This window comes from Mustelus asterias, chromosome 5, assembly GCF_964213995.1.
Source record: "Mustelus asterias chromosome 5, sMusAst1.hap1.1, whole genome shotgun sequence".
In the NCBI taxonomy this organism is placed as follows: domain Eukaryota; kingdom Metazoa; phylum Chordata; class Chondrichthyes; order Carcharhiniformes; family Triakidae; genus Mustelus; species Mustelus asterias.
The window spans coordinates 98,726,197-98,751,211 of record NC_135805.1 but is presented as its reverse complement, the minus strand read 5'-3'; the positions used below and the strand labels follow the sequence as shown (position 1 = coordinate 98,751,211).

The 25,015-nt window shown below is 40.8% G+C and overlaps 1 protein-coding gene across 1 annotated transcript; it reads left to right on the top strand.

The window, feature by feature from the left end:
• The first annotated feature begins 224 nt into the window (after nt 1-224).
• adgrf3a (adhesion G protein-coupled receptor F3a) lies at nt 225-19,767 on the top strand. The gene is made up of 7 exons (XM_078213579.1): nt 225-296; nt 7,437-7,619; nt 9,901-11,259; nt 11,358-11,399; nt 11,494-11,529; nt 14,965-15,040; nt 19,441-19,767. Exons 1-6 carry the CDS (start codon nt 225-227, stop codon nt 15,037-15,039), a joined length of 1,767 nt encoding a protein of 588 aa, XP_078069705.1. The 3' UTR covers nt 15,040; nt 19,441-19,767.
• The last annotated feature ends 5,248 nt before the right edge of the window (nt 19,768-25,015 follow it).

The window sequence follows — 25,015 nt, the reverse complement described above, 5'->3', positions numbered from 1 at the left end:
ACCATTGACAAAAATGATCAAGAAATGCAGGACCTGATTGGGTCTAAGTGTAAAGCTTTCATTGACTGGAAACTCCATCACGGTTCAAAGAAATAAAACAGACCAACAGGCATCTGAAGGCAATGGTGCAGCTTAAAACATATGATGCAATGAGGTTGAGAGAGCCTGGGACATCCAACAACTCACAGAAACCAATGAAATGCCCTGTTTCTTTAAGATGGTCCATGGAGCAAGCGAACAAGGCTCACCCTGCTGACGGTCAAGGTGGAAGGAACCTCCTCAAGGACTTGGAGGTGGTCAGTGCTTGCTAGAGAGAACATTTTGTAGAACTCCTCAGCCGAGACTCTGTCTTTGATTTATACACCATCGACTCCAATCCTCAATACTCCATCCGACTTGATCTCGCTGCTACCCCAAACTGGAGCAAGGTTGAAAAAGCCATTTGACAGCCTCTGGAGCAGAGGCTGAAATTCTGAAACATAGGCATGACTGCACAACTTTACATCCTTCATCTGGGTGGAGGAGAGCATGCGAAGGGGTGTCAGGAATGCTGTGATCATGATTACATTCAAGAAGAGAGACAAGTCCAATTGCAGTAACTGCAGAGAATTCTTTCTGCTGTCTGACACAGGGAAGATCATTGCAAGCATCCTCTTCAATTGCCTACTTCCAGTGGTTGAAGAGTGCCTTACAGAGTTGCAGTGCTGTTTATGTCCTAATGAGAGACACTGCAAGTATGATCTTTACTGCGTAGCAAACCTATGAAAGGGCAGCACAGTGGCACAGTGGGACCCGGGTTCACATCCAGCCTCTGGTCACTGTCTGTGTGGAGTTTGCACCTTTTCCCCCTGTCTGCGTTTGTTTCCTCCGGGTGCTCCGGTTTCCTCCCACAGTCCAAAGATGTGCGGGTTAGGTTGATTGGCCATACTAAATTGATCCTAGTGTCAGGGGGATTCATAGGGTAAATACGTGGGTTATGGGATAGGGCCTGAGTGGGACTGTTTTTGGTGCAGCCTCAATGGGCTGAATGACGTCCTTCTGCACTGTAGGGATTCTATAAAAAACATAAAGAACAGAAACAAGCATTGTACATGACCTTTAATGACCTTACAAAACTCTTTTACTCTGCCAACCATGAAGACTCACTCAAGATGTTCGAAATTTTTCATCATCCTCCATTGCTCCACATTAAGGTCTTGTGCCTGTCTTACTGACAGAATAGGGTTTTGATTATTCAACAGACCTTGACAAATCTTGACACATGCTCTGCTGAGCTTTGCAAGGCTCTGCCATAACAGTCCAGGCAATGGAAACCTTGTTTTAGCACTAAAATGTGCTGCTCAATTGCATTTCGTGTGACAAGCTGGCTTTCATTGTACGCATGCTGTGTACATGGGTTGTGGACCAGAGTCATAAATCATGTAGTCAGTGGACAGCTCTTGGACCTGGGTAGGATGCTCTTTTGGAGAGTCGTAAACAGAGCAGAGGTGAAAGAGCTCTTAGTTGGAAGTCATCTCTGCCCAGAGTGTATAGGAAGCATTTCTCATACCTCAACAATCAAGTTTCCAACCTGCAGCTCTCATCAAACTCACAAATAATATCCTATGTGATTGTGACAAAGGTAAAACTGCCTCTCCTCAAACTATTTGACCTATCTGCAGCCTTTTAAAAAAGGTGGCACAGTGGTTAGCACTGCTGCCTCAGAGCGCCAGGGTCCCAGGTTCAATTCCGGCCTTGGGTCACTAAATGTGTGGAGTTTGCACATTCTCCCCGTGTCTGCGTGGGTTTCCTCTGTGCTCTGGTTTCCTCCCACAGTCCAAAGATATGCGGGTTAGGTTGATTGGTCATGCTAAATTGACCCTAGTGTCAGGGGGATTAGCCGAGTAAATGCATGGGGTTACGGGAAGAGGGCTTGGGTAAGATTGTGGTCAGTACAGTCTCGATGGGCTGAAGGGCCTCCTTCTGTACTGTAGGGGTTCTATGATTCTATGATTCTATGATGAGATGTTTCCACATCATTAAGTGAATCCTCAGTGCAAAACTCAGCAGACTCAAAGGACAAGTGGCTTCCTCTGCACTGTATGGATTCTATCATGCAATGATCTGTATGACATAATGAGAATGGTCACACTCCAGATGGATCTTGAGGGGAAGGAATCTCTCTCAGTTGTGGGACATCTTAGAGTTGATCAGTGCCTCTGCGTGCAGTCACTCACACTCTGGACACTGAAATCTTTTGCAATCGTTGCAAAACTATGTTCTCACTCTGCCTGCATCTCTGTCAGGAGAGAAAGAATGTATTCAGCTCTCTTGGTGTACAAAGCCTCAGTGAGCTCCCTTATATCACAGGAGATGGCAAACTGGAAATATAAATTTCACTTGCACGAATCTGGAAGTTGCTCACTGAATACAAGTTCCTAGCCATAAGCACCCATTGGCAGTGCTATCTCACCCTACACTGAGGCTGCAAGTGTGGCTACAACAGGTGCCAGATTTCAGTGGGGATGCCCTTAATGAAGAAAACATCTGGCAAATAGTTCCTCATAGAGGATGAGGTGTGAGAACTGCTTCCTACACACCCTGGGCAGAGATGGCTTCCTACTAATGAACTTTTCCACCCCTGTTCTATCTGCGTGTACTGCTCAATGTCACCCCTGCTCATCGTCCCTGTCATGCTGGATTCCGAGGGGATTGTAAATGATTGCACCCGTGCATCGGGGAAAGTGGTTTGCACACAATCGTTGAAGTCAAGACATTCAGACTTCAAGAATTTAAAACAACACCAGAAACCACCAAACATTTTACAACAACAGCAAGAGAGCAGAAAAATCAACCAAAAGTGGCCTGAAAGTAATTGATGATCCCTTTGAAGAGGTAACAGAGTGCATTAGCTGGAGCACTGAACTCCACAATGGCAGTGCTGGCATCACTCATTGACATCACCAGCTGCCCACTCAGCATATACCTGGCAGACCCCTCTGTGCACAAGCTGGCACCTTTAGCAAAATTGAACCTGCCCTGGCTAGTACCAAATGTGAGCGTGCACTGGTGCCATCCCCACGAACACCAATACATTTTAAAAAGAAATTCAAACTCTGTTAATAGCTGAACAGATGACACAAGATTTCATATTTTAAGATTTTAATTGTAACAAATAAATGAGGAGCAATGTTGACTACAAGCTATTTGTGTAGACAATTTGCACTTAACATTACCAAAATCCCACTTCACAATTATGCTTGACACTGTCCCTTAAGAAGACATTCAATTCTTCAGGAAATCATTGAAAAATTGTATCTTAGTTCCTGAGGGTTTACTTCAATTCTTTTCCTTTTGCAGCCTGATAACTTTTAATCCCAGAACTGTATTTCCAGTTGAGGATTTTCTCCGGAATTTCTCCAGAGAATTTTCAAGCCTCATTTAAATCCCCAAGAAGTTCTTCTTTTTAATCTGAGCTCAATCTCACCAACATTCCTACATGCTTTTGTTTCGTTTCCTGAACCGCTGAACTTCCAATCCCTTTTAACCCAACTCCGTCACTTCTTGGCGGTTGTAAAACTCATTAAAATATAGATATAGATTATATATTATAAATATCAATATTATTTGTACATACAAACAAACCCAAAAGAACTGAAACTTTTCAGTGGCAAGTCTATCCAGACACCCAGGCACCAAGGTTCATAAACAAAACCTAAATGAATCAGAAACCATTTTTACCTTTCTTAACATACAAATATATATTTGTATATAATAAATTGAACTTTAAATTATACATTGTTCATAACAGACAGGAAGGGGAGAGAGGAAAGATTGATAATGGCAAGGTGCAGAGGATGAGGGTGACAGGAAAGTGAATGAAGGGAGAGGACAGGAGGGGGAGGGAATGAAAGGAGAATGTAAAGAGGAGGAGGAATGGTGAAATATTAAAATTACCATGTCTTCTATATCTCCTCCTTTGAATCCCTGAATCTATTCTGGAGTAGGCTGTTTCACCCATTCCGCTATTCTATTCAATCATGGCTGTTCTGCACCTCAACTCCACTTACTCATCTTTGTTCTATATAATTTGATACCCTTGTTTAATTATATTTTTTCTCACTACCTTGAAAATTTCAGTTAAACCAGCATACATAGTCTCTTCATGGAATCACAGAATGATTACAGCACAGAAGGAGGCCATTCAGCCCATCTTTTCTGTGCCAGCCCTCCTAGGGAGAAATTCATCAAGTGCCACTCTCCTGTCTTTTCCCTGTAGCTCTGTCATTTTTTTTGGATAATAGCCTAGTTCCCTTTTGAAAGCCTTGATTGACCCTACTCCCATCATGTTCTCAGGCAGTGCTATTCGGATGCTAACCACACACTGAATGAAAAAGTTCCTCCTCGTGTCACCATTTTTTTTTACCAATTGTTTTAAAACTGCCCTCAGGTTCTCAATCCTTCCACCAATGGGAACTGTTTCTCCCAATCTACTCTATGACTTTGGATACCTCTATCAAATCAACTCTCAATCATCTCTTCTCCAAAGAGAATGCTCCCAATTTCTCCAATCTTTCTATGTAACTGAAGTTCCTTATACCTGAATCATTCTTGTAAATCTTCTCTGCACTCTTCCTAATACCTTCACATCTTTCCTAAAATGTGATGCCCAGAACTGGGTGCAGTACTCCAATTGAGATTGAACCAGTGTTTTATACATGTTTAAAATAACTTCCTTGCTTTTGTACTCTGCTACTATCAATGAAGCCTAAGATGCCGTATGTTTTATTGACTGCTTTCTCAAACTGCCCTGCCACCTTCAATGGTTTATGCACATATGCTCCCAGACCCCTCTGCTCCTGCACCCCATATAGAATTGCACACTTTATTTTACATTTTCCTGCCGCATCCTTCCTACCAAATTCAATCATTTCACACTTCTTTGCATTACATTTCATCAGCCACTTCTCCACCCATTCCACATGTCCATATCCTTTTAAACAATCCTCCTCATGGTTCACAAAACTTTTCTTGCAAAAGTTGATGCAAGAGTTTTGCATCATTTGCAAATTTTGAAATTGCGTCCTGTACCCTAAGGTCTGGGTCATTCAGGAAATGATGTGGAGATGCCGGCGTTGGACTGGGGTAAACACAGTAAGAAGTTTAACAACACCAGGTTAAAGTCCAACAGGTTTATTTGGTAGCAAAAGCCACACAAGCTTTCGAGGCTCTAAGCCCCTTCTTCAGGTGAGTGGGAATTCTGTTCACAAACAGAACTTATAAAGACACAGACTCAATTTACATGAATAATGGTTGGAATGCGAATACTTACAACTAATCCAGTCTTTAAGAAACAAAACAATGGGAGTGGAGAGAGCATCAAGACAGGCTAAAAAGATGTGTATTCATAGAAAATCATAGAAAAATCATAGAAACCCTACAGTACAGAAAGAGGCCATTCGGCCCATCGAGTGCACCGACCACAATCCCACCCAGGCCCTATCCCCACATATTTACCCACTAATTCCTCTAACCTACGCATTTCAGGACACTAAGGGCAATTTTTAGCATGGCCAATCAACCTAACCCGCACATCTTTGGACTGTGGGAGGAAACCGGAGCACCCCGGAGGAAACCCACGCAGACACGAGGAGAATGTGCAAACTCCACACAGGCAGTGACCCAAACCGGGAATCGAACCCAGGTCCCTGGAGCTGTGAAGCAGCAGTGCTAACCACTGTGCTACCGTGCCGCCCCATTGTCTCCAGACAAGACAGCCAGTGAAACTTGTCTTGTCTGGAGACAATGGGGCGGCACGGTAGCACAGTGGTTAGCACTGCTGCTTCACAGCTCCAGGGACCTGTGTTCGATTCCCGGTTTGGGTCACTGCCTGTGTGGAGTTTGCACATTCTCCTCGTGTCTGCGTGGGTTTCCTCCGGGGTGCTCCGGTTTCCTCCCACAGTCCAAAGATGTGCGGGTTAGGTTGATTGGCCATGCTAAAAATTGCCCTTAGTGTCCTGAAATGCGTAGGTTAGAGGAATTAGTGGGTAAATATGTGGGGATAGGGCCTGAGTGGGATTGTGGTCGGTGCAGACTCGATGGGCCGAATGGCCTCTTTCTGTACTGTAGGGTTTCTATGATTTTTCTATGATTTTCTATGAATACACATCTTTTTAGCCTGTCTTGATGCTCTCTCCACTCCCATTGTTTTGTTTCTTAAAGACTGGATTAGTTGTAAGTATTCGCATTCCAACCATTATTCATGTAAATTGAGTCTGTGTCTTTATAAGTTCTGTTTGTGAACAGAATTCCCACTCACCTGAAGAAGGGGCTTAGAGCCTCGAAAGCTTGTGTGGCTTTTGCTACCAAATAAACCTGTTGGACTTTAACCTGGTGTTGTTAAACTTCTTACTGTCATTCAGGAAAGGCAATGGTCCTAACGCCATTCATAGATCATAGAATAGAATAATAAAATCCCTACAGTGCAGAAGAAGGCCATTCAGCCCATCAAGTCTGCACTGACCACAAACCACCCAGGCCCTATTCCTGTAACCCTACATATTTACCCTGCTAATCCCCCTAACACCAGGGTCAATTTAGCATGGCTAATCAACCTAACCTGCACATCTTTGGACCATGGTAGGAAACCGGAGCACCTGAGGAAACCCACGCAGACACGGGGAGAATGTGCAAACTCCAAACAGACAGTGACCCGAGGCCTGAATTGAACCCGGGTCCCAGGTGCTGCGAAGCAGTAGTGCTAATCACTGTGCCGCCCTTCTTTGGGAACTCCACAATAAACCTTTCTCCAGTCTGAAAAAACAACTGTTCATCACTCTTCTTTGTTTCCTTAACATGGTGCTACTGTCACTTTTATTCCATGAGTTTTAACATTGCACACACACACACACACACACATATTAGAAACTGGGGGGCTAACTGTTAAACCCCAGTTAGCTTTAATAAAGTACTTTATGAGCATAATCGCCAGCTTGCCTCATGGCCAGCATTGGGAACAAGGTCAGGAAGTCAGCATGCTGGACAGATATCAAATTTTCAGGCTCAATCCACCTCCGTTCCTAATGTTGGTGGGTCCACAAGATTCAGCCCATCTGATGTGTGGCACACCACAAGAGAATAATTGCTATATTAATGCAGGCTTTTAATTTTCAATTTTCACAGAGTAGTGGGCAGAGCCATGGTCACAGTTCGGTCACCAAAGTGCAAGTTAAAACTAGACTAACTGTCATTTAATAAAAATGGGATTTGACTTATTTAGTCAATGTAATTCAGTGGCCTTGATGTTGCCTCCAACATGACATAAATATATTATTATCATAGAGCTCCCACAAAGAAATATTATGCGATCTTCATTGTAAAACATCTAAATTGGATTGTCAGCCATTAAGGGCAATCCAGAAAGAATTTTAATTTAATTGGTTTGCCTTGTTTTTCAGGAACTAAAGGAGGGACGTGGTTCAACGTGCCAAAAGCTGCCGGAAGTATTGAGAAATATAACTGACATTCTTTACCTTAAGGACAATAGTACTGCAAACGCTATTGCTTTAGTTCACATTCTGAGTACACTTTCATCAGCTGCAAAGATTTCAAAATCTACATTTAATAGCACTGTTGTAGCAGTAAGTCATTTTGCTTTGTTTTTAAAATCAAAGTCGATAAGCTGCCAATTGAACCCTTCTGCATTTGTTACAATGTTAACATAACTAAAAGAATCTATTCCAAAATTAATGTGGCTAATTTAAGATAATTGTTCCACCAATATTTTTGTTCAATGATAATTGTTTCTTATCATGTAATGTAGTTTTATTGCCCATTAGTATCCTGGGGTAATGAGTTGGTTCAGGTATGTCTGGTCCCGAACAACCTTGGTGTAATGTCCTAACTTATGTTATAGGTTGTGGGTTTTAGACATGCGGAATACCTTTTAATAATACCTTTGAGATAATCCTCAAATTCTTTTGAAGCAAACTGAACCATTATCGTTGACAATCTGTTCTGACAATCTGTTCTGGTTTACCAAACCTTGAGTGTGCATTACTTATTACTAAGACCATGGGACCCTCAAATGGACCAGCAAAATCGTTGTCATGGTATTTTAGGCACTCCCAAGAAGGCAAACAAGACAACAGTGATGTATTTCTTATTTGCGCACAGGATTGACACTGTCCAATTTTTTCTTCAATCTGTGCATCCACACCCAGCCACCAAAAATAACTGTGCTAATTCCTTCATTCTGACTATACCAGGATATCTTTCATGTCGTTGTTCAAAAACTCTTCCATACAAACTAGGAGAAATGATCATTCGGATTCCTCACAATAGACACCTAGAGTAAACTGTCTTCAGAAGGGTATATATAGACAGACAAGTGAAATGGGTAGACACATAGCAGATGAAAGTTAATGAAAAGAAGTGTGAAATGAGATAGTTAGGTAGGAATAATGAGAAGAGGCAGTGTAAAATAAATGATACAAGTTTATAGAACAATGTGGGTGTATGCGTATAAATCTTTGAAGATGGCACAATATATTCAGAAGACTTTTAGCAACATATGGGATCCTACACTTTAGACAAGTGCTTGAGAGAGAAGGGAATGGATGGCTATGATGGTAGTTTTAGTGGAAAACAATGGGAGGGAGCTCAAGTGGAGCATCGATACCAGCAGGGACGGGTTGGGCCAAATGACCTGTTTCAGTGCCACATATCCTATGCTTATTAATAGAATAATCAGGTTCAAAAGCTTGGAAATTATGCTAAATGGTTAAGCCTATATTAGAGTATTATGTTCAATTCAGGGCAATACTGTTTAGGAAGGATGTTAAGTCCTTGGAGAGGATGCAGAGGCGATTTACTAGGATTATACCAGTGTTGAGGGATTCCAGTTGCATGAAGTTGCTATTGTTCTTAGAGCAAAGAAGGTTAAAAGGAGATTCAACACAGGGGTTCGAAATCATGAACAGTTCTGATAGAACAAATAAAGCAAAACTGTTTCCACTGGCAGAAGGATTGGTGTGCTCAGGCTACAGATATAAGGTGATTGGGAAAAAGGAACCAGACGAGATACGGGCAAACTTTTTTTTACACAGTGTGCTCTTGCGATCTGGAATGCTCGACCTGAAAAGGTGATAGAAGCAGATTCAAAAATAACATTAAAAAGCGATTTGCATAAGTACTTGAAGAGGGAAAAATTACAGAGCTGGAGAGAATTAAAAGGGGAGTGGCATTAATTAGACCATTGTACTAAGGCATGCCCAGGCATGTTGAGCCAAATGGCCTCCTCCTTTGCAGTATCATTCTATACTTTGCAGAGAATTGTCTAACTTTGGTAGGGAGTGGGATAGCTTGATCTTGGTTTCAGATAAAGCTCGGCACAACATCGTGAGCCGAAGGGCCTGTTCTGTGCTGTACTGTTCCATGTTCTATGTTCTATGGTACTAATTGGCAATAAATTTGGTTCAAAGAGAGTTAAGTAAAATTGTAAAATGGGAGTATTGCCATGGAGCTGTGGGGGGGGGAGGGGGGGTCTCTTGTGAGGCAGGGGTTAAAATTTGCTGCAAGCAAACTCAGAATATAACCTATCTGCCTTGGAAGTATAAGGTGCTGGTTAAAAAAAAAGCAAAGGGATTTTTGATCTTTGGTTTAGTAGCTTTAATTTGCCAAGTGGAAAGGTTACCAAAAAAAGTTAACAAATTTAACCAAAATAAATAGCCACGCCAAAGGTAATCAGTTATAAAATGTTAAATAGTCTGCATTGACTGGGGTGGATTTCTCATTTAAACATGCTACTTTTTTATAACGTATTAAAGATTTGGTTCTTAATCTATGATTTATCAATCTAGCTTGAATTTGATATAACTCTTCCTTGTGTGATATTTTTATTTTACTTTTATTTCCTTACAGGATTTTATTTCAATAGCAAGCAATGTGACAAACCAAACAGAGGATGCCAAAACAAACAACATGTTTGATTCAAGTGAATTAATGAGATCACTTGAAACATTCAGTGAGTTTTATCAGCCTCCTGAAAAAGAATTCAGCTTATTACTTCCAAACATTTTGTTAAAAGGAAAAATATATGAGGCTAATAGCTCAGATGATTATTTTCAGAGTTTTCCTGGAAATTATACAGCAGAGATAGCAAGTAAAAGTTTGCAAGCAAGTCGAAGCAACAATTCTTTGAAAATATCAAGCATCATGTATAAAAATATTGATGAGTTCTTGCCACAAAGCACAGAAGAAACTTTAAACAAGATTCAATCGACCTCTTTGAAAATGAACAATGACAACACGAGATTAAACACCGAGTTGTCCATAACAATGTTTTTTCCTCCAATGCCACCGAAGAAACCAAACACTGAGTTGAAAACTGCAAGGTGTGTTTTCTGGAGTTATGAGAAAAGCAGGTGGTCACCTGAGGGTTGCAAAACAACAGTTTCTGAGAATGGAACATCCTGCGAATGCAATCACTTAACACCCTTTTCCGTGCTCATGACTTTCAGTAAACAACCTATTCCATTTCTTGACGAAATAACCTACGCAGGATTGACCATTTCCATTGGATCCCTGCTATTTTTTGTCACTGTTGAATTTGTTGTATGGAACACAGTTGTCAAAAGCAATGTGACCCATTTTCGTCACACTACCTTCATCAACATTGCCATTGCTTTGCTTTTTGCGCAATTTTTCTTCCTAATTGGTGCGATTAATTTAGTTAAAAATAACAACACCCTGTGTACGATTGTTACAATATTCACTCATCTTTTCTTCCTTTCTGTATTCTTTTGGACACTTACTCAAAGCCTAACACTTCTCTACCGGCTTCTCTTTGTTTTCCATCATGTGAGGAAGTCAGTCTTTATGTTATTTTCGTTTTTTGTTGGCTACATTTGCCCCCTCATGATAGTGATCGCTGCAACCACGACCTTCATAAGCAAAGGGAAATATAAGGCGGAAAAAATCTGTTGGCTAAATGCCACACCGTCTGAAGAATTCACTGCCTTGCATACATTCATCATACCAGTTGGATGCATTATTGGAATCAATATGCTTATTCTGACTGTGGTCATCGTAAAACTAACAAGGCCATCTATATCAGAAGGAATGAGAAACAAAGAGGACAAGGAAACAATGAAGAAAATCATTAAAGCCATCCTGATTCTCACTCCAACTTTTGGATTAACCTGGATCGTTGGATTTTCTCTAACAGAAGATTCTCATGATATTGAGCATTATGCTTTTGTTCTCTTAAACTCAACTCAGGTAAAATATATATCAAGCACTGTAGCATTTAATAATGATGTAGATTTTGACTGAAGATGATAATGTATCGTAACAATATATTACCATTTCTCTTCAAGGGTTTGTTTATATTAATAACAGCCAGTGTCACGGAAAACAAGGTGAAAACATTTGAGCTTCATTTTTGCTAATTTAAGCACTTCCACTTGTGTACAGAATTAATTTTAAATGTTACTTATTTTTTGTGAATTATAGGTACGAGAAACCTTCATAAAGCATGTTAAGTCAATGGTATGTCTCTTATTTCTAAACCGGAAGTTACATCAGAAGTAATAAGATAAACTAGTTTGCGAGTTTTCATTTGTATTCTTTGGAAATCGTTTGGGGATTGAGGTGTTAGGATATGAAATGGGAAAGGGTTAATTAACTCCAGCTCTTCAACCCAAAGAAATTGGAACTAAAATTTCCTGTCAAAATGAGATGGACAGATGCCATCTCCTGGTGAAGTTTGTGCTATCTGTAGTCACAACTAATGTTTGCAGGAGGCAGACCCCACTCCATTCCTGAAGCAGAAGAAGCCCAGAAAAGTGTCCCAAGCCTACTGACCCCTTGAAAGACTGAAGAAGCTTGAAGCAATCCAGTAAAGCAAACTATTTCCAGTTTCCTTTTTAAAATTTTCAGCCTTGTAGAAATGAGTTTGGCAAGCTCCAAATATGATGCAACATCTCGCCTACTTTTTATCTCCTCCATCAATGCCTACACTGCAGCGTCTGAAAATCTTGGGACCCACTCTCTCCTATGTTGTGCCATTCTCCACTGTTTCTCAGGTCAGATTCACTTCCTGTCTGACTTCCTGCTTGACCAGCACAGTGGCACAGTGGTTAGCACTGCTGCCTCACGGTGCCGGGGACCCAGGTTCAATTCCATCTCGGGTCACTGTCTGTGTGGAGTTTGCACTTTCTCCCCATGTCTGCGTGTGTTTTATCCGGGTGCTCCAGTTTCTTCCCACAGTCCAAAGATGTGCGGATTAGGTTGATTGGCCATGCTAAATTTACCTTAGTGTCAAGGGGATTAGCAGGGTAAATGAGGGTTACAGGAATAGGGTCTGGGTGGGATTGTGGTCGGTACAGACTTGATGGGCTGAATGGTCTCATTCTGTACTGCAGGGATTCTATAATTCTATGATGCCCAGTATCAGCTCCAGACATGCTGTGCATCCCCTTTATGAGGTGTTATCTACCTTTAAGCAGTATGAACTGTTAGGATCGTGAAGGTGATGGCCTAGTGGTATTATAGATAGACAATTAATCTAGAGCTCAGCTGATGTTCTGGGGATCCGGGTTCAAATCGCACCTTGGCAGATTATGGAATTTGAATTCAATAAAAATATCTGGAATTAAAAATCTACTGATGACCATAAAACCATTGTTGATTATCAGGAAAAACCCCTCTGGTTCGCTAATATCCTTTAGAGAAGGAAATCTGCTGTCCTGGTCTGGCTTACATGTGACTCCAGAGCCACAGCAACGTGGTTGACTCTCAACTGCCCTTGGGCAACTAGGGATGGGCAATAAATGCTGACCAGTCAGCAATGCCCATGTTCAAAACAAATTTTTTTAAAATTACAATTTTGGTCCCCATCCTCATGTGTGCATCCAATGAACAGTGTGGTTTGCCTCCAGGCAGAAGTTATTCCTCTTAGCAGGCAGGTCAAAGTTGACAATTCTGCCAACTGCATTTCAAAGGCAGGTTAATTGCACATTATGGTCTACATGTCCATTTTCACAGGCTCTGCAATTTGGCCTGCACTATTACAACATTAAGACAAGTGTAATAGCTAAGTGAAAGCAATCAGCAGAGTCTATGACTGGAATTGAGGAATAAAAAAGGACTTAATTTTGTAACAGGCATTCTCTAAAAGTCTCTGGATAGCAGCATAGAGGTGGCAGAATGTATTCATTCAGATATAGAGAACCTTGTAGCAAAAGGGAATTGTCTTAATGAAAGATTATAATTTTCATACAGTTCGGCAAGTGTAGAGCAGTTGAAATCACTGATGCAAGTGATTGAGTGCATCAAAATAGTTTCCTGGAGCAATACATTTTAAAATCAATAAGATATACGTTTTAATAATCAATAAGGAGCCAGACTTAGTAATCCAAGAGTATTGTAGCATTTATCTAAGAGTGATCATTGTAAAATCAAATTCAGTGTTTGAAATGAAGAAACCTAACAGTTATTTAGAATGGGATACAGAGGCAAACAACAGCAAATTAGTCAAAACTGTTGTTCCATATAGTTAAGATGAATCTGGGAGGTATTCAAAAACAATTTAGCTTAATATAGGATTATTAAACACCCTAACTGGGTAAGCGCTCTACTTATCCAATAAATTAGTGATGGATGGCAAAAGAGGTGAGAGATATCATAAAACTAAGCAAAGCAAAAAAGTGCACCGAATACTGAAAATGCAGGGGACTGAGAGAAATATAAAAATCGCAAGGGAAGATGAGAAAGATAGTAAAATCTGCCAAAGAGAAATAAGGAAAGAAACTTGTAAAGGATATCAAGATTAACACAGTGACTTTTTACAATTATCAAAGAAAACAAGGCAGTCAAGGATACTGTGGACCCTTTGAAAATAGATGAGGGAAATGTTGCAAATGAAAATGAAATGGCAGATTTGTTGAATAATTACTTTTGTCAGTTTCCATAGTAGTAGAAGAGGATAAGTAACTTAACATTCCAAGCAAATTAATCAAGGGACTGGAACTCAGCAAGAAAGAAAGGCACTAAATTAGCTAATTCCCAGGGCCTGGTAGTTCCCACCCGAAGGTTTTAAAGGAAGTAGGTGAACAAATTGCCGATGCATTTGCCAGAATTTTCCAATCCTCAGTTGATTCAGGAATTGTCTTTTTAGATTGGGTAGTCGCAAATGTAGCTCCATTATTTCAGAAAGGCCATACCTAACAAACACAACTATCTGAGGAGGTAAATTATAGACCTGGTGAGAATATTGATTGGGTGGTAGAAGACAAAGAGTAGTGATGACATTTGAAATGTAAGGAAGTGATTAGTGCTACTCTCCTTTTGTGTGATGGGAAAAACTTATAGGGATATCTCGTTTGATTTTCCATCCCGTGGCCTCCCCAAGATGCCAGGTGAAAATATTAGGTAATTCCCACAACAGAAATTCGTGGGCTGGTTGATGTGATGCACTCCATGTTTGCAAATCATGGTAACAGTCACATTTTGGGGACCTCTCTCTTCTTTCCCTTATGGAGCAGGTTGCAATGTCCATGGCCCATGCAGATTCAGTTGCTGTTTGCAATATGCAATTGTATCTATCTAAATAGCAGGGTGGATACCGGCTGCATGAATATTAATTTCTGTTTCAGTGAAATTTTAAATGCTTTCTTGGTAGGGTTTTCAAGTCTTTGTGAATGGAAAGGCTGATGTTGCACAGAGTAAGACACAATGAATGATGACTGAGCAATATGGGACAGCACTGGGATTCATTTAGTTGAAGTGAATTTATGCATCCCTGGCACCGTCCTTGTGACAGCATTTAGCTGCATGTCCCTGATGTTTGTGGGGGCTAGAAAACCACGAGGCAGAGCAACATCGGCTCACTTTTGCAACAAAAGGTGTCTTTTAAAACATGTCTCATCTACGAAACAATCAAAAAATATTGTAAGTAATATGATATGGTTTTAATTTTTTCAGACCTCTCTGACAAGCTCTCACACTACATTTGAGAATGTCTACTCAAAAACAACATCTAATTCTGTTGGAAAATAAGGTGAGTAAGAGCAGTTGAAATTGCACAAGAGCTTTATGAACACAATAATAGCTAATTGACAAAAGTCACTATTTCTTAAACAGATAATTGTGGTGAACCATAGATGGTTACCACTATGGGTACTTGTACATATGTTACTCTTGTTACTGTTGGGGTTAGGGTTGTGGTGTTCCACCTGTTAGCATTGTTCTGTGGTACACTCCGTTTGGCTCCGCCTTCTTACAGGAGTATAAAGGTCACTGCTACTTCCTAGTGGCCCTTAGTCTGGGATAGTATTGTTAGTAAGAAGTTTAACAACACCAGGTTAAAGTCCAACAGGTTTATTTGGTAGCAAAAGCCACACAAGCTTTCGGAGCTCTAAGCCCCTAGGGGCTTAGAGCTCCGAAAGCTTGTGTGGCTTTTGCTACCAAATAAACCTGTTGGACTTTAACCTGGTGTTGTTAAACTTCTTACTGTGTTTACCCCAGTCCAACGCCGGCATCTCCACATCATGACTACCATAGTATTGTTAAGCAGTATGCTCTATTCTTGTTGTGAATAAAAGCCTTTATTCCCGGGTATGTCCTAGCCTCCCGAGTGAATTATTCGCGCATCAATAATATACTGTATTGTGGATTCTACCCAACCCATTTAGAATGCATTCTACTTTTCATGATTCTGTTTGTAGCAATCATTCAGATATGGTGGTAGATTTTCCAATGGGCAGATCAGTTCCATAAAGATAGATGGATGTGGAAGGAAATTGGATTAAAATCCATCTTGTGAAACCCCATTCTTTCAAATGGCCAAAAGTTCTCTTGCACATTCTAATACTGATATAACCATAATTATCATATAAAAATAGAGTTAAATTATGATTAAATTATACTACGTGAGTCCACAATCTTGAAATGTTGGACAACAATACAGTGTGAAAGTCCAGAAGAATGTGGTGTTTAGATTCAGTGAATATGATTGAAACCAAGCCACTGATATTTTCATTTATTTATGTTTACTCATTTTGAGTTGAATTTACTTAATTTTAGCTGGAACTTCTTTTACTTTGTGCCTTAACCATGGGTCCATTTGAGTCAGGGAATGAATTGGTTACAAGAGTTTCATTGTTTTTTTGACTGGCAGATTTTTATTGCAAGTGGGATAACCTGTGAAGTCATTAAGAGAATTTTGATTTCTTTGTGAGAGTTTGGTACTAGTTATACTTTTCAGTTGTATACAAAAGGTGGCATGCAGGGAGTCTTTAGCTTGTCTGTGAATCTAATAATGTGAGCCATTAAGATTCATTCATCTATTGCTGTATTGGAAAATTGAGTCCCTGAAACAGGTATTTCTGTGTCCAAGAAGCAATTTGACGCCCATTCCATAACATAAAAGGATTGTGGGTTATGAGTTGTGAGTTGTTGACTGAATGTATCAGGTGAGTACCTTCATGACAGGGTGAAATGTGGGTTCCAAGGCTGCACTCAGTGACAAAGGGGCCCATTCAGCAATTTTATCACAGGAGGCCATCCAATTGGTCGCCTATGGGCCTGTCATCCAATTAAAGCAGGTTCTCTAAGCTGCCATCCTAATCACAGGACTGGCAGCTCTGAAGTCTCAGCAGCGTTACTGGCTGAGGTGGCTGTTGCTGAGGTATGCAGAGACCTCAGGTTGATGAAGAGAAAAGTTTGAAGAATTCATGGGGCAGAGTGTTGGAGGGGAAACCCTTCCATTGGGAGGCTGCCTCCATGTAACTGGTAACCTCCTCAAGCATGGAAAGTCACAGACAGCAAGTTAAAATGACCCTCAACAGGGCCTTTAACGATGATAATCAGCTGACTGTCTCCTGGGTTGGCTGGCAGTCTGTTCACTTCCAGTCCCGCCATTGTAAAATGCCCCGACCGATCTGACCCCGGACCAGCAATTTTACTGGCACCTGTGCCTCCCAGCCTACCATACAGGGGTTGGTAAAATTTAGCCCATACTCTCCTGAATATGCTCATTCAAGGTACAGTGCTACACAGGAATAGTATCTGCAAGGCCAACAGAGAGTGAAAGGGATTTCCTGAACTGCTGAAAATATCTTTAAATACATTATTGCACAAAGTCAAGAACAGCCCCATTATTTTGGAATTTGAGGGAGATGTTTATAGGGTGGCATGGTGGCACAATGATTAGCACTGCTGCCTCAATGGCCAGGGACCCAGGTTCAATTCCAGCCTTGTGTCTGTGTGGAGTTTGCACATTTTCCCTGTGTCTGCATGGGTTTCCTCTAAGTGCTCCGGTTTCAACCCACACTCAAAAGATGTGCAGGTTAGGTTGATTGGCCATGCTAAATTGCCCCAAGGTGGAAAATGTGTGGGGCTTTGAGGATAGGTTGGGGAAAAGGGCCTGCCTAAGGTACTACCAGAATTGGTGCAGACTCGATGGGCCAAATGGTCGCCTTCTGCAATGCAGGGATTCTATGATTCTAATTCTGTGTTGGGTATGACTCAGAGGATGGTGGTCCTGAACAATGTCGTTGTACTACAAACAGAAGGGGCTATGAAGGTGTTTGTGGAGTTAGTAAGCTGCAAAAAAGTGACTTTATAATGAAACAAATACACATTCTATTTAGCAATACTAACTGATAGTAGGAAATCAAATGAGAAAGACAGGAAAGCAGACATGTTTGCCTGAACTGCTTTAATGGAAAGAGCTTTGAGATCTTCATGGTAGAGTTTAAAGAGTTAGGTGCTAAATCTAAAGTAGATCTCAAGTGATAATTTCTGAATTACTTCCTATACCATATGCTGAGCAGAGTATGGAGAGGAAGATTAAGAAAGTTCTTATGCATGAAATAAATAGAGAGCCCCAGCAATTATAGTTTGGGGAACCATCAGTCAGGAAAAAGAAATCTTAGAAGAGCTAATATGGAAGTTGCAGTTGTCTGAATAGATGCAGCAAAGAAACTAGGAAAACAAAATGGAGTTCCTACAGGAAGCAAAATGTAAGTAAGTGGAATCAAGGTAGCTGTGGGAGCCAGCGGGTTTATCATGAATATTGGTTGATAGCCTATCCTTGGAGACAGAGGAGTCAAGGAACGGAAGGAAAGAGTCAGAGGTATACCATACGAAGGCAATAGAAAGGTTAAATTGAAACAAAGTCAATAAAATTTCAAGTTCATGGCAAGCAGGAAACAGCACCTATGCAGTCATCAGTGTACTCACGAAAGAGGTGAGATCGGGGACTGGAGTATGGTTGATGGTCATTACCCTTTATCCACTCTATTTCCTGCACTTCTGCTCTCCCTCCCAACTCCATGATAGCATTCCCTTGTTGTCACCCTACACCCCACCAGCCTCCATGTTCATTGGATCATCCCTGCCATTTCTGCCACTTCCAATGTGATGCCACTACCTCTGCCAACTCCAGTGAGATGCCACTACCTCTGTCACCTCCAGTGTGATGCCATTACTTCTACCTCTCCCCTTCTCTTTCAACATTCCTAATGGATTGCTGCCTCAGTGATACCCGGGTCCACTTGTTCAGTCATCCCACAAACAACCCCCGCCACCCCCCCCCCCCCCCCCCCCACCCGCCCCCAACCTGCTCCCCACCACATCCCACAGTGCAAAAGATGATACACTTGTCCTTTACCTCCTCCCTTCTCATCATTTTAATACAGATCAGGGTGTCCTGATCTCCGTGGAGTTGGCGTGGTCGGCTCCATCAGACCCTGCTCCGCCAGTTTGGTGGCAGAAACCATGCCCCCAGCTTTTCTGAGTACAGCGTGCCAGAGAATTTGGAGTGAAAACTCGGCTGTGCAGCTGGAGAGCTACTTGCCAGTTTTCTTACGCCAGCCAGCACTCTGTGCAGAGTACAAGCTTCCACCCATTATTTTCTTTTCTCCACAGATGCTGCCAGACTTGCTGAGAATTTCCATCATTTTGTGTTTATTTTTAATTGACTATATCCAATATGCTTTTGTATCGCCACCTGGTGTTTAGGAAGTCAGGAATTTGTGATTTGAAACCTTGTGTGTTATTATATATGTAAAATAAGTGGTAGGTATATATGACTGCATTTCATTTTCTGGGTTCAGTTGCCATTTATAATTGGTGCTAATTGGCTGTGATAATTTGAGATAATTTGACATCTTTATAATATTTCCAAATAATCATTCAATATTTATATTAAACAATTAACAATAAATAAATGGCAGTCATGAACAATGTTTTTGTATTAAATATATAGTATATATATGTAATGTATTATATATATATAATTTTAGCCGTAATGTTATCCTGTAGAAATGATTTTGTTCTGGTTTTATGTACCTTACTCCTGTAGTTTTAATCTTCAATGAAAGTTGTGAGTTATATTACCGTATAACTTCAAGTGCATTATCGGTATTGCTATAAACAAACTACTTTCTCTCACAGATTATGAAGAATGGAAAACCAGAAATTCTGCAGCAGTTGGCTTGGCAGTTTTTTTCGTAATTTCCTTAGTACCGTTCTTAGTAAATACTACATATTGGCTATGTCTTTTCCAGCTTTCTGTTATGGCATTTAAAAAATAAGGAATTTGTGGAAATATTTTAGCATTGGTTGAGTTTGATTTTATTACATATTGATTCTAATCTTAAACAGACAAACTTTTTGTATCAGATTGCCGTGTGCATATTACATGAAGTGGACTTATTTTATTATCTTACATCATATTATTCAAATGTTAGAACTCAGTAGGAATGAAGAGTACACATAAAATGTCTGGGATAATAGTAAATGGAAGTTAAAATATAAACTGAAGGAAAACCGCTGATGACATTCCTGAACAGTTAAAGAATCTCTTATCTATATTGGGGTAGAATCATCTGTTGGAGTGAAAGCTTATATTTTAATTATTTGCTAATAGTTTGATTTGTTATGGAAAAGGATGACATGCGTTTCTCCCGATTCCATTCTTGCCTGCAGCAAAATTGGAGTGATTCCCATTGGTGCTGGAAGCGCTAATTACGCCCAATTGAACTCATTTCAATGAGCTGTGTGTGTGTTCCACCCCCCCCCCCCCCCCCCCCCGACCCTCCAATGTGAATCACACCAGGCCAAACTCGCCAGGCATATAAAACTCCTGAATTAGCGATCAACTGTTCAGCTGACATTCAGGAATAGTCCAGAGAGGAACTGAAGGCAAAAGGACACGGTCTCACATTAATGGAGGAAGCATTTGATCTTAGATATTTAATGAAACCAATCTTTGTGATTTATAATTATGGAATCACTTCTAACAGTTTCAACTGCAGGAATATCCCAGAAAAACGTATTCAAAACTGTAACTGAATAGCTCCCCAAAAATTTAGTTCATTATAAAACTCAGTAGGTATTACACACAATGTACATTTATAATATGTGATATCACTGAATCAAACCTGTAGTTCTCTCCAATTGAACTGCATCTCCATGGTTTTATCTTCCACACAGACCCATGATAATAGAATGAGGTGCAGTCCTAAAATTGTACCCAAGTACAGGAGCAGCTGTGTGGCACTAGGGTTTTGAGTTTGTGTATAATTAAATAGACAGATATACAATAGCACAAATTACCAATCTCAGCTAATCATTGGAAGGCAAACTGTCCATCAAAGCACTTCAAGGAGGTTTTAGTGAAACTGACAGCTCCTATCAATCAAAGCACTTCAAAAACTTTTCAAAGCAGCTGGGGCTTATGAGAGAAAGCATCGGGATCTCCCTAGTGAAACTGACAGCTCCTGTCAATCAAAGAACCTCTTGGAGGTTTCAGAGTAGCTGGGCTGATGAAACAAGGGGAGTTCACTAGTGAAGCTGTCAATCAAAGCACTTCAAAGAGCTCAGCTAACACCAGAGGTTTCTAAAATCCAAGAAATGGGCAATCCCTACTGTAGAATAGAGTGTTGCTGTGATTTTGAAGGCTTCCAGATGTTCAGGGGGCATGGATATTAATGTGACTAGGCCATTTCAAAGACTTTACAGAACTTAGAAAATAATAAAGAATTTTACCAGAAAGGTGCCTGAAATCGCCATCCTAAGAGTGATTTCCTAAGAGAGAAGTCAAGCAATGAGACCCCATCCCCATCCTGAGGGAGATCTTCGAGGTCAACCCCTTCCCCCCAACTCCCAGGTCCCTTGAGTGGGACCTTGAGTCACCAGAGTGAGCGAGAACTTGATATGTCCAGGCATAGCGGGCTGGGAGATTCACAATGGGCTTGACACCAAGCGAGAATCCCAATTTGACCCTCTCCCCCAATTCAATGGGCCATCGGGATTCCCGGCTGGGGCTAGCAGCTCCAGAGAATCATCCCAACATTTTTGATTCTCTTTTATTGGAGGACAAATTGCAGGACTGAAATTTATGATGTTGAACCAGAAACCAATTCAGTAATTCCATTAAAAAAATCACCAATATTCTCCATTAAAACTACCGGATTAGATAACCATTACCATTGGACCTGAGTTTTAATTGAAGTTAAGAGTATGCACTGCATGTTATATTATTGGTATCGCAGTGGATGAAAGCTAAACCAAATTCTTTCAAAGCTCAGTTAATTCTCGAATAAAGCAAAACTTTAATAAGAAATTCCATTTCTAGTCTCAAGAGGGCATCGGAGGCCTACACAACTTCGATTTAAGATTAGCCGACATGGAATTGGTTCTTGTTCAAGGGATAAAAGAAGGCATCTGGCCAACTTCAAACTTTTATGCCTATTTTCGTACTCCACCAGCCTCATTTCAATCTATCATTATTTGTGTCAGAGTAAATCGTGAGAAAGGTAAATAATTTGCAAATCAACAGCCCAGAATGAAGAAATACAAATTGAATTGAAACATCAGTGTGAAAGCAGAATCAGATCTAGGTTTGGTGTGGTATTTTGCTGGCATGGAATTTAGATTACACAAAACTGATGTAAAGTTATTATGAAAAATACTAGATTATTTTAACAACTTGGGATATGAAAACAGTCTATCTTACTGTTTCTTACTCTTTACAAATCAGTGATTTGATTTATTATTGTCACATGTATTAGCATACAGTGAAAAGTATGCTAATACTTGCGCGCTATACAAATAAAGCATACTGTACATAGGGAAGGAAAGGAGAGAGTGCAGAATGTAGTGTTACAGTCATAGCTAGGGTGTAGAGAAAGATCAACTTAATGCAAGGTAAGTCCATTCAAAAGTCTGATGGCAGCAAGGAAGAACTTGTTTTTGAGTCGGTTGGTACGTGACCTCAGACTTTTGTGTCTTTTTCCCGATAGAAGAAGGTGGGATAGAGTATGACCGGAGTGCGTGGGGTCCTTGATTATGCTGGCTGCTTTTCCGAAGCAGCAGGAAGTATAGAGAGTGTCAATGGATGGGAGGCTGGTTCGCATGATGGACTGGGCTTTGTTCACGACCCAATGAACAGGTTAATAAAGTAAAAACTTTCAATATTATATCTAAAGTATATCAGATATTTCATAGATGTGCAGATGTGCGTGCTTCAGTAGTGTAGTAACATTCAAATGATTAGAACAAATAAACAATGTTTCATGCTTGCAACATTTAACATTCTATTAAGTAACAATGAGTTAATAACCTGTCATGATTTGCTTTCTCTTTTGTTATACATAGCAGAAGATTCTTGCCAAATTAAATGTATTAAATAAAAATGGTTACAAATAAAAGCATTTGTTTGCAATAGTTTCTGAAAGCTGTCAGTGTGCCTGTACCAGTTTTGTTTGACCAGACAAGACTCCAGAGATATGGGGGACCAAGGTTATGTCCTGCTGACTGTGGCTCATGACTAATACCAGAGCTCAAGAGCTCAGGAAGAATCAATGCAAAGGGGAGGGCACATTGCAGTGGGGCAGGCAGTGCAAGGCAAAGAAGGCTTAACCTACAACATGTCTTTTCCAACTGCTCTGAAGAGCAACTTAAAATTGGAAACAGCTGTATCTTGGTGGAACATAGGCAATCAATTATTTTAGTTTTCTACTGTTACACCCATTCCCCGGCTGAGCCTCTCCAAGATTGTTGATCTGGACAAAACCCCTTGGTTTGTCTGGCTGGGATACCCCCAGATTCTTACAAACCGGGGTGAGGAAGAATGACCTAGCTCCCTGTCTTTATTCAACCCTGTCTGCTGGTAGCAACAAGATTTAATCTAAGAAGGACCCCTTCTTGCAGATACCATTTCCCAATATACATATGTCTTAAAAAGGAACCAATTTTACTCTGCTTTATTGAATTAAAGATAGAGTGAGTTTGTTAACTACTAAAATAACAAGGAAGAAACTGGCAAAACACATGCAGATACATTCATATAGAGTAGAAATCTAAAAATGTGTGGGTTAGGTTGATTGGCCATGCTAAATTGACCCTAGTGTCAGGAGGATTAGCAGGGTAAATGTGTGGGGTTACGGGAATAGGGTTTGGGTGGGATTGTGGTTAGTACAGACTCGATGGGCCGAATGGCTTCATTCTGTACTGTAAGGATTCTATGATTTTATAATTCTAAGTGAAAATTGAGTCCAAAGTAAGTAAATATGCAGTGCCGGGGAAGTGTGCTATAATGGGCCCTCTCAGGAGCCCCAGTGAGGTGGGTCCCCTTATTTGTGTGGGGGAAGGAGGTGTTGCCCCGATGCTTGGGGGGAGGGTTCCCCCGATACTTGTGTGGAACGGGATGGGGGTGATGCCCCAATGCTCGCAGGAGTTCCCCCGTGTCCATGGAGATGGGGAGAATGTTTCTAATCAAAGCTGATCAGGGCACCTTTAAAGATGATCCCACCAGAGTGACAGCAGAAACCATGCCCCCACATTCCCTGTGCCCAGATTGCCAGAGAATCTGGAAAGAAAACTCGGCTGTGCAGCTGGAGAACTACATGCTGATCTTTTCACTGAAACTGACACTCTGTAAAACCATCGGAAACTTCTACACCTATGTTTTTGGACCTTTTCTTGACCCTGTTTATTTTGGCAGCAGAGGAAATCTGGACAGATGAGTTTCCAGACTTGTTCCAATGGTGCAGGATCCTAGCTTATGCTTTATTTGTTCCAATTCCTAGCTAAAAGATGTTGTGTACAATTGTCGCACTCCCTGCAACCACCCCAATTAAAATGAGCTAACTGAGCTAAGACCACAAGTCAAGCAAGGGATCTCCCTGACCTGCTTGGCCCACAGAATGATAGATTTACTGACTTACTCTGAAGCAAAACAGCTCTCTCTTTAGTCTGTTCAAACACACCTTTATTTTAACAAATTTCAAACTGATTTACATACGTTAAGATCAAGAGTTTAAACAACAATTCATTCTGCAGAGACCTCTGCAACGAAAAGCATTATATAGTGAAGATACTTGCATAGAAGGTGAAAAACTGTTCCCTGCTCTCGTGAGTGAAGGTCAAGTGGGTGGAATCATGAGTTGTTGAAATGGATGGCACTGCATGCAGCAAACACATTAGCCCAGCTGTACACATTCCGTATGGACTCTCCAGCATTTCTCATACATTTTGGTTTCTCTAACTCCAACATTACTGTTGGCCTCTCTTTAAACCTTGGATCTGCTGATCCAGGTTTACTGCACACAATGCCAGCAGCATGTTGAATAGTCAACACACATTAATGACTGATATTTTACTTTCACGGAGATTAGTATATCACTGTTAACAGTTTTTGGGGTGTAAAAGATTTTCAGTCCACCTTTCCATAAATCTTTCTTTGGCACATTTTGTAATCCCTTCTGCTGTTAAAACCTCTAATATAATTCCTAAAACTCCCTAAAATGTATTTCTCCCTTCCCTGCATGTAATCTCTTCCTTAAAGTTTAAGTTTATTTATTATTGTCACAAGTAAGCTGACATTAACACTGCAATGAAGTTACAGTCGCCACACTCCGCCGCCACCTGTTCGGGTACACCGAGGGAGAATTTAACACAGCCAATGCACCTAACCAGCATGTCTTTCAAACTGTGGGAGGAAACCAGAGCATCCGGAGGAAAC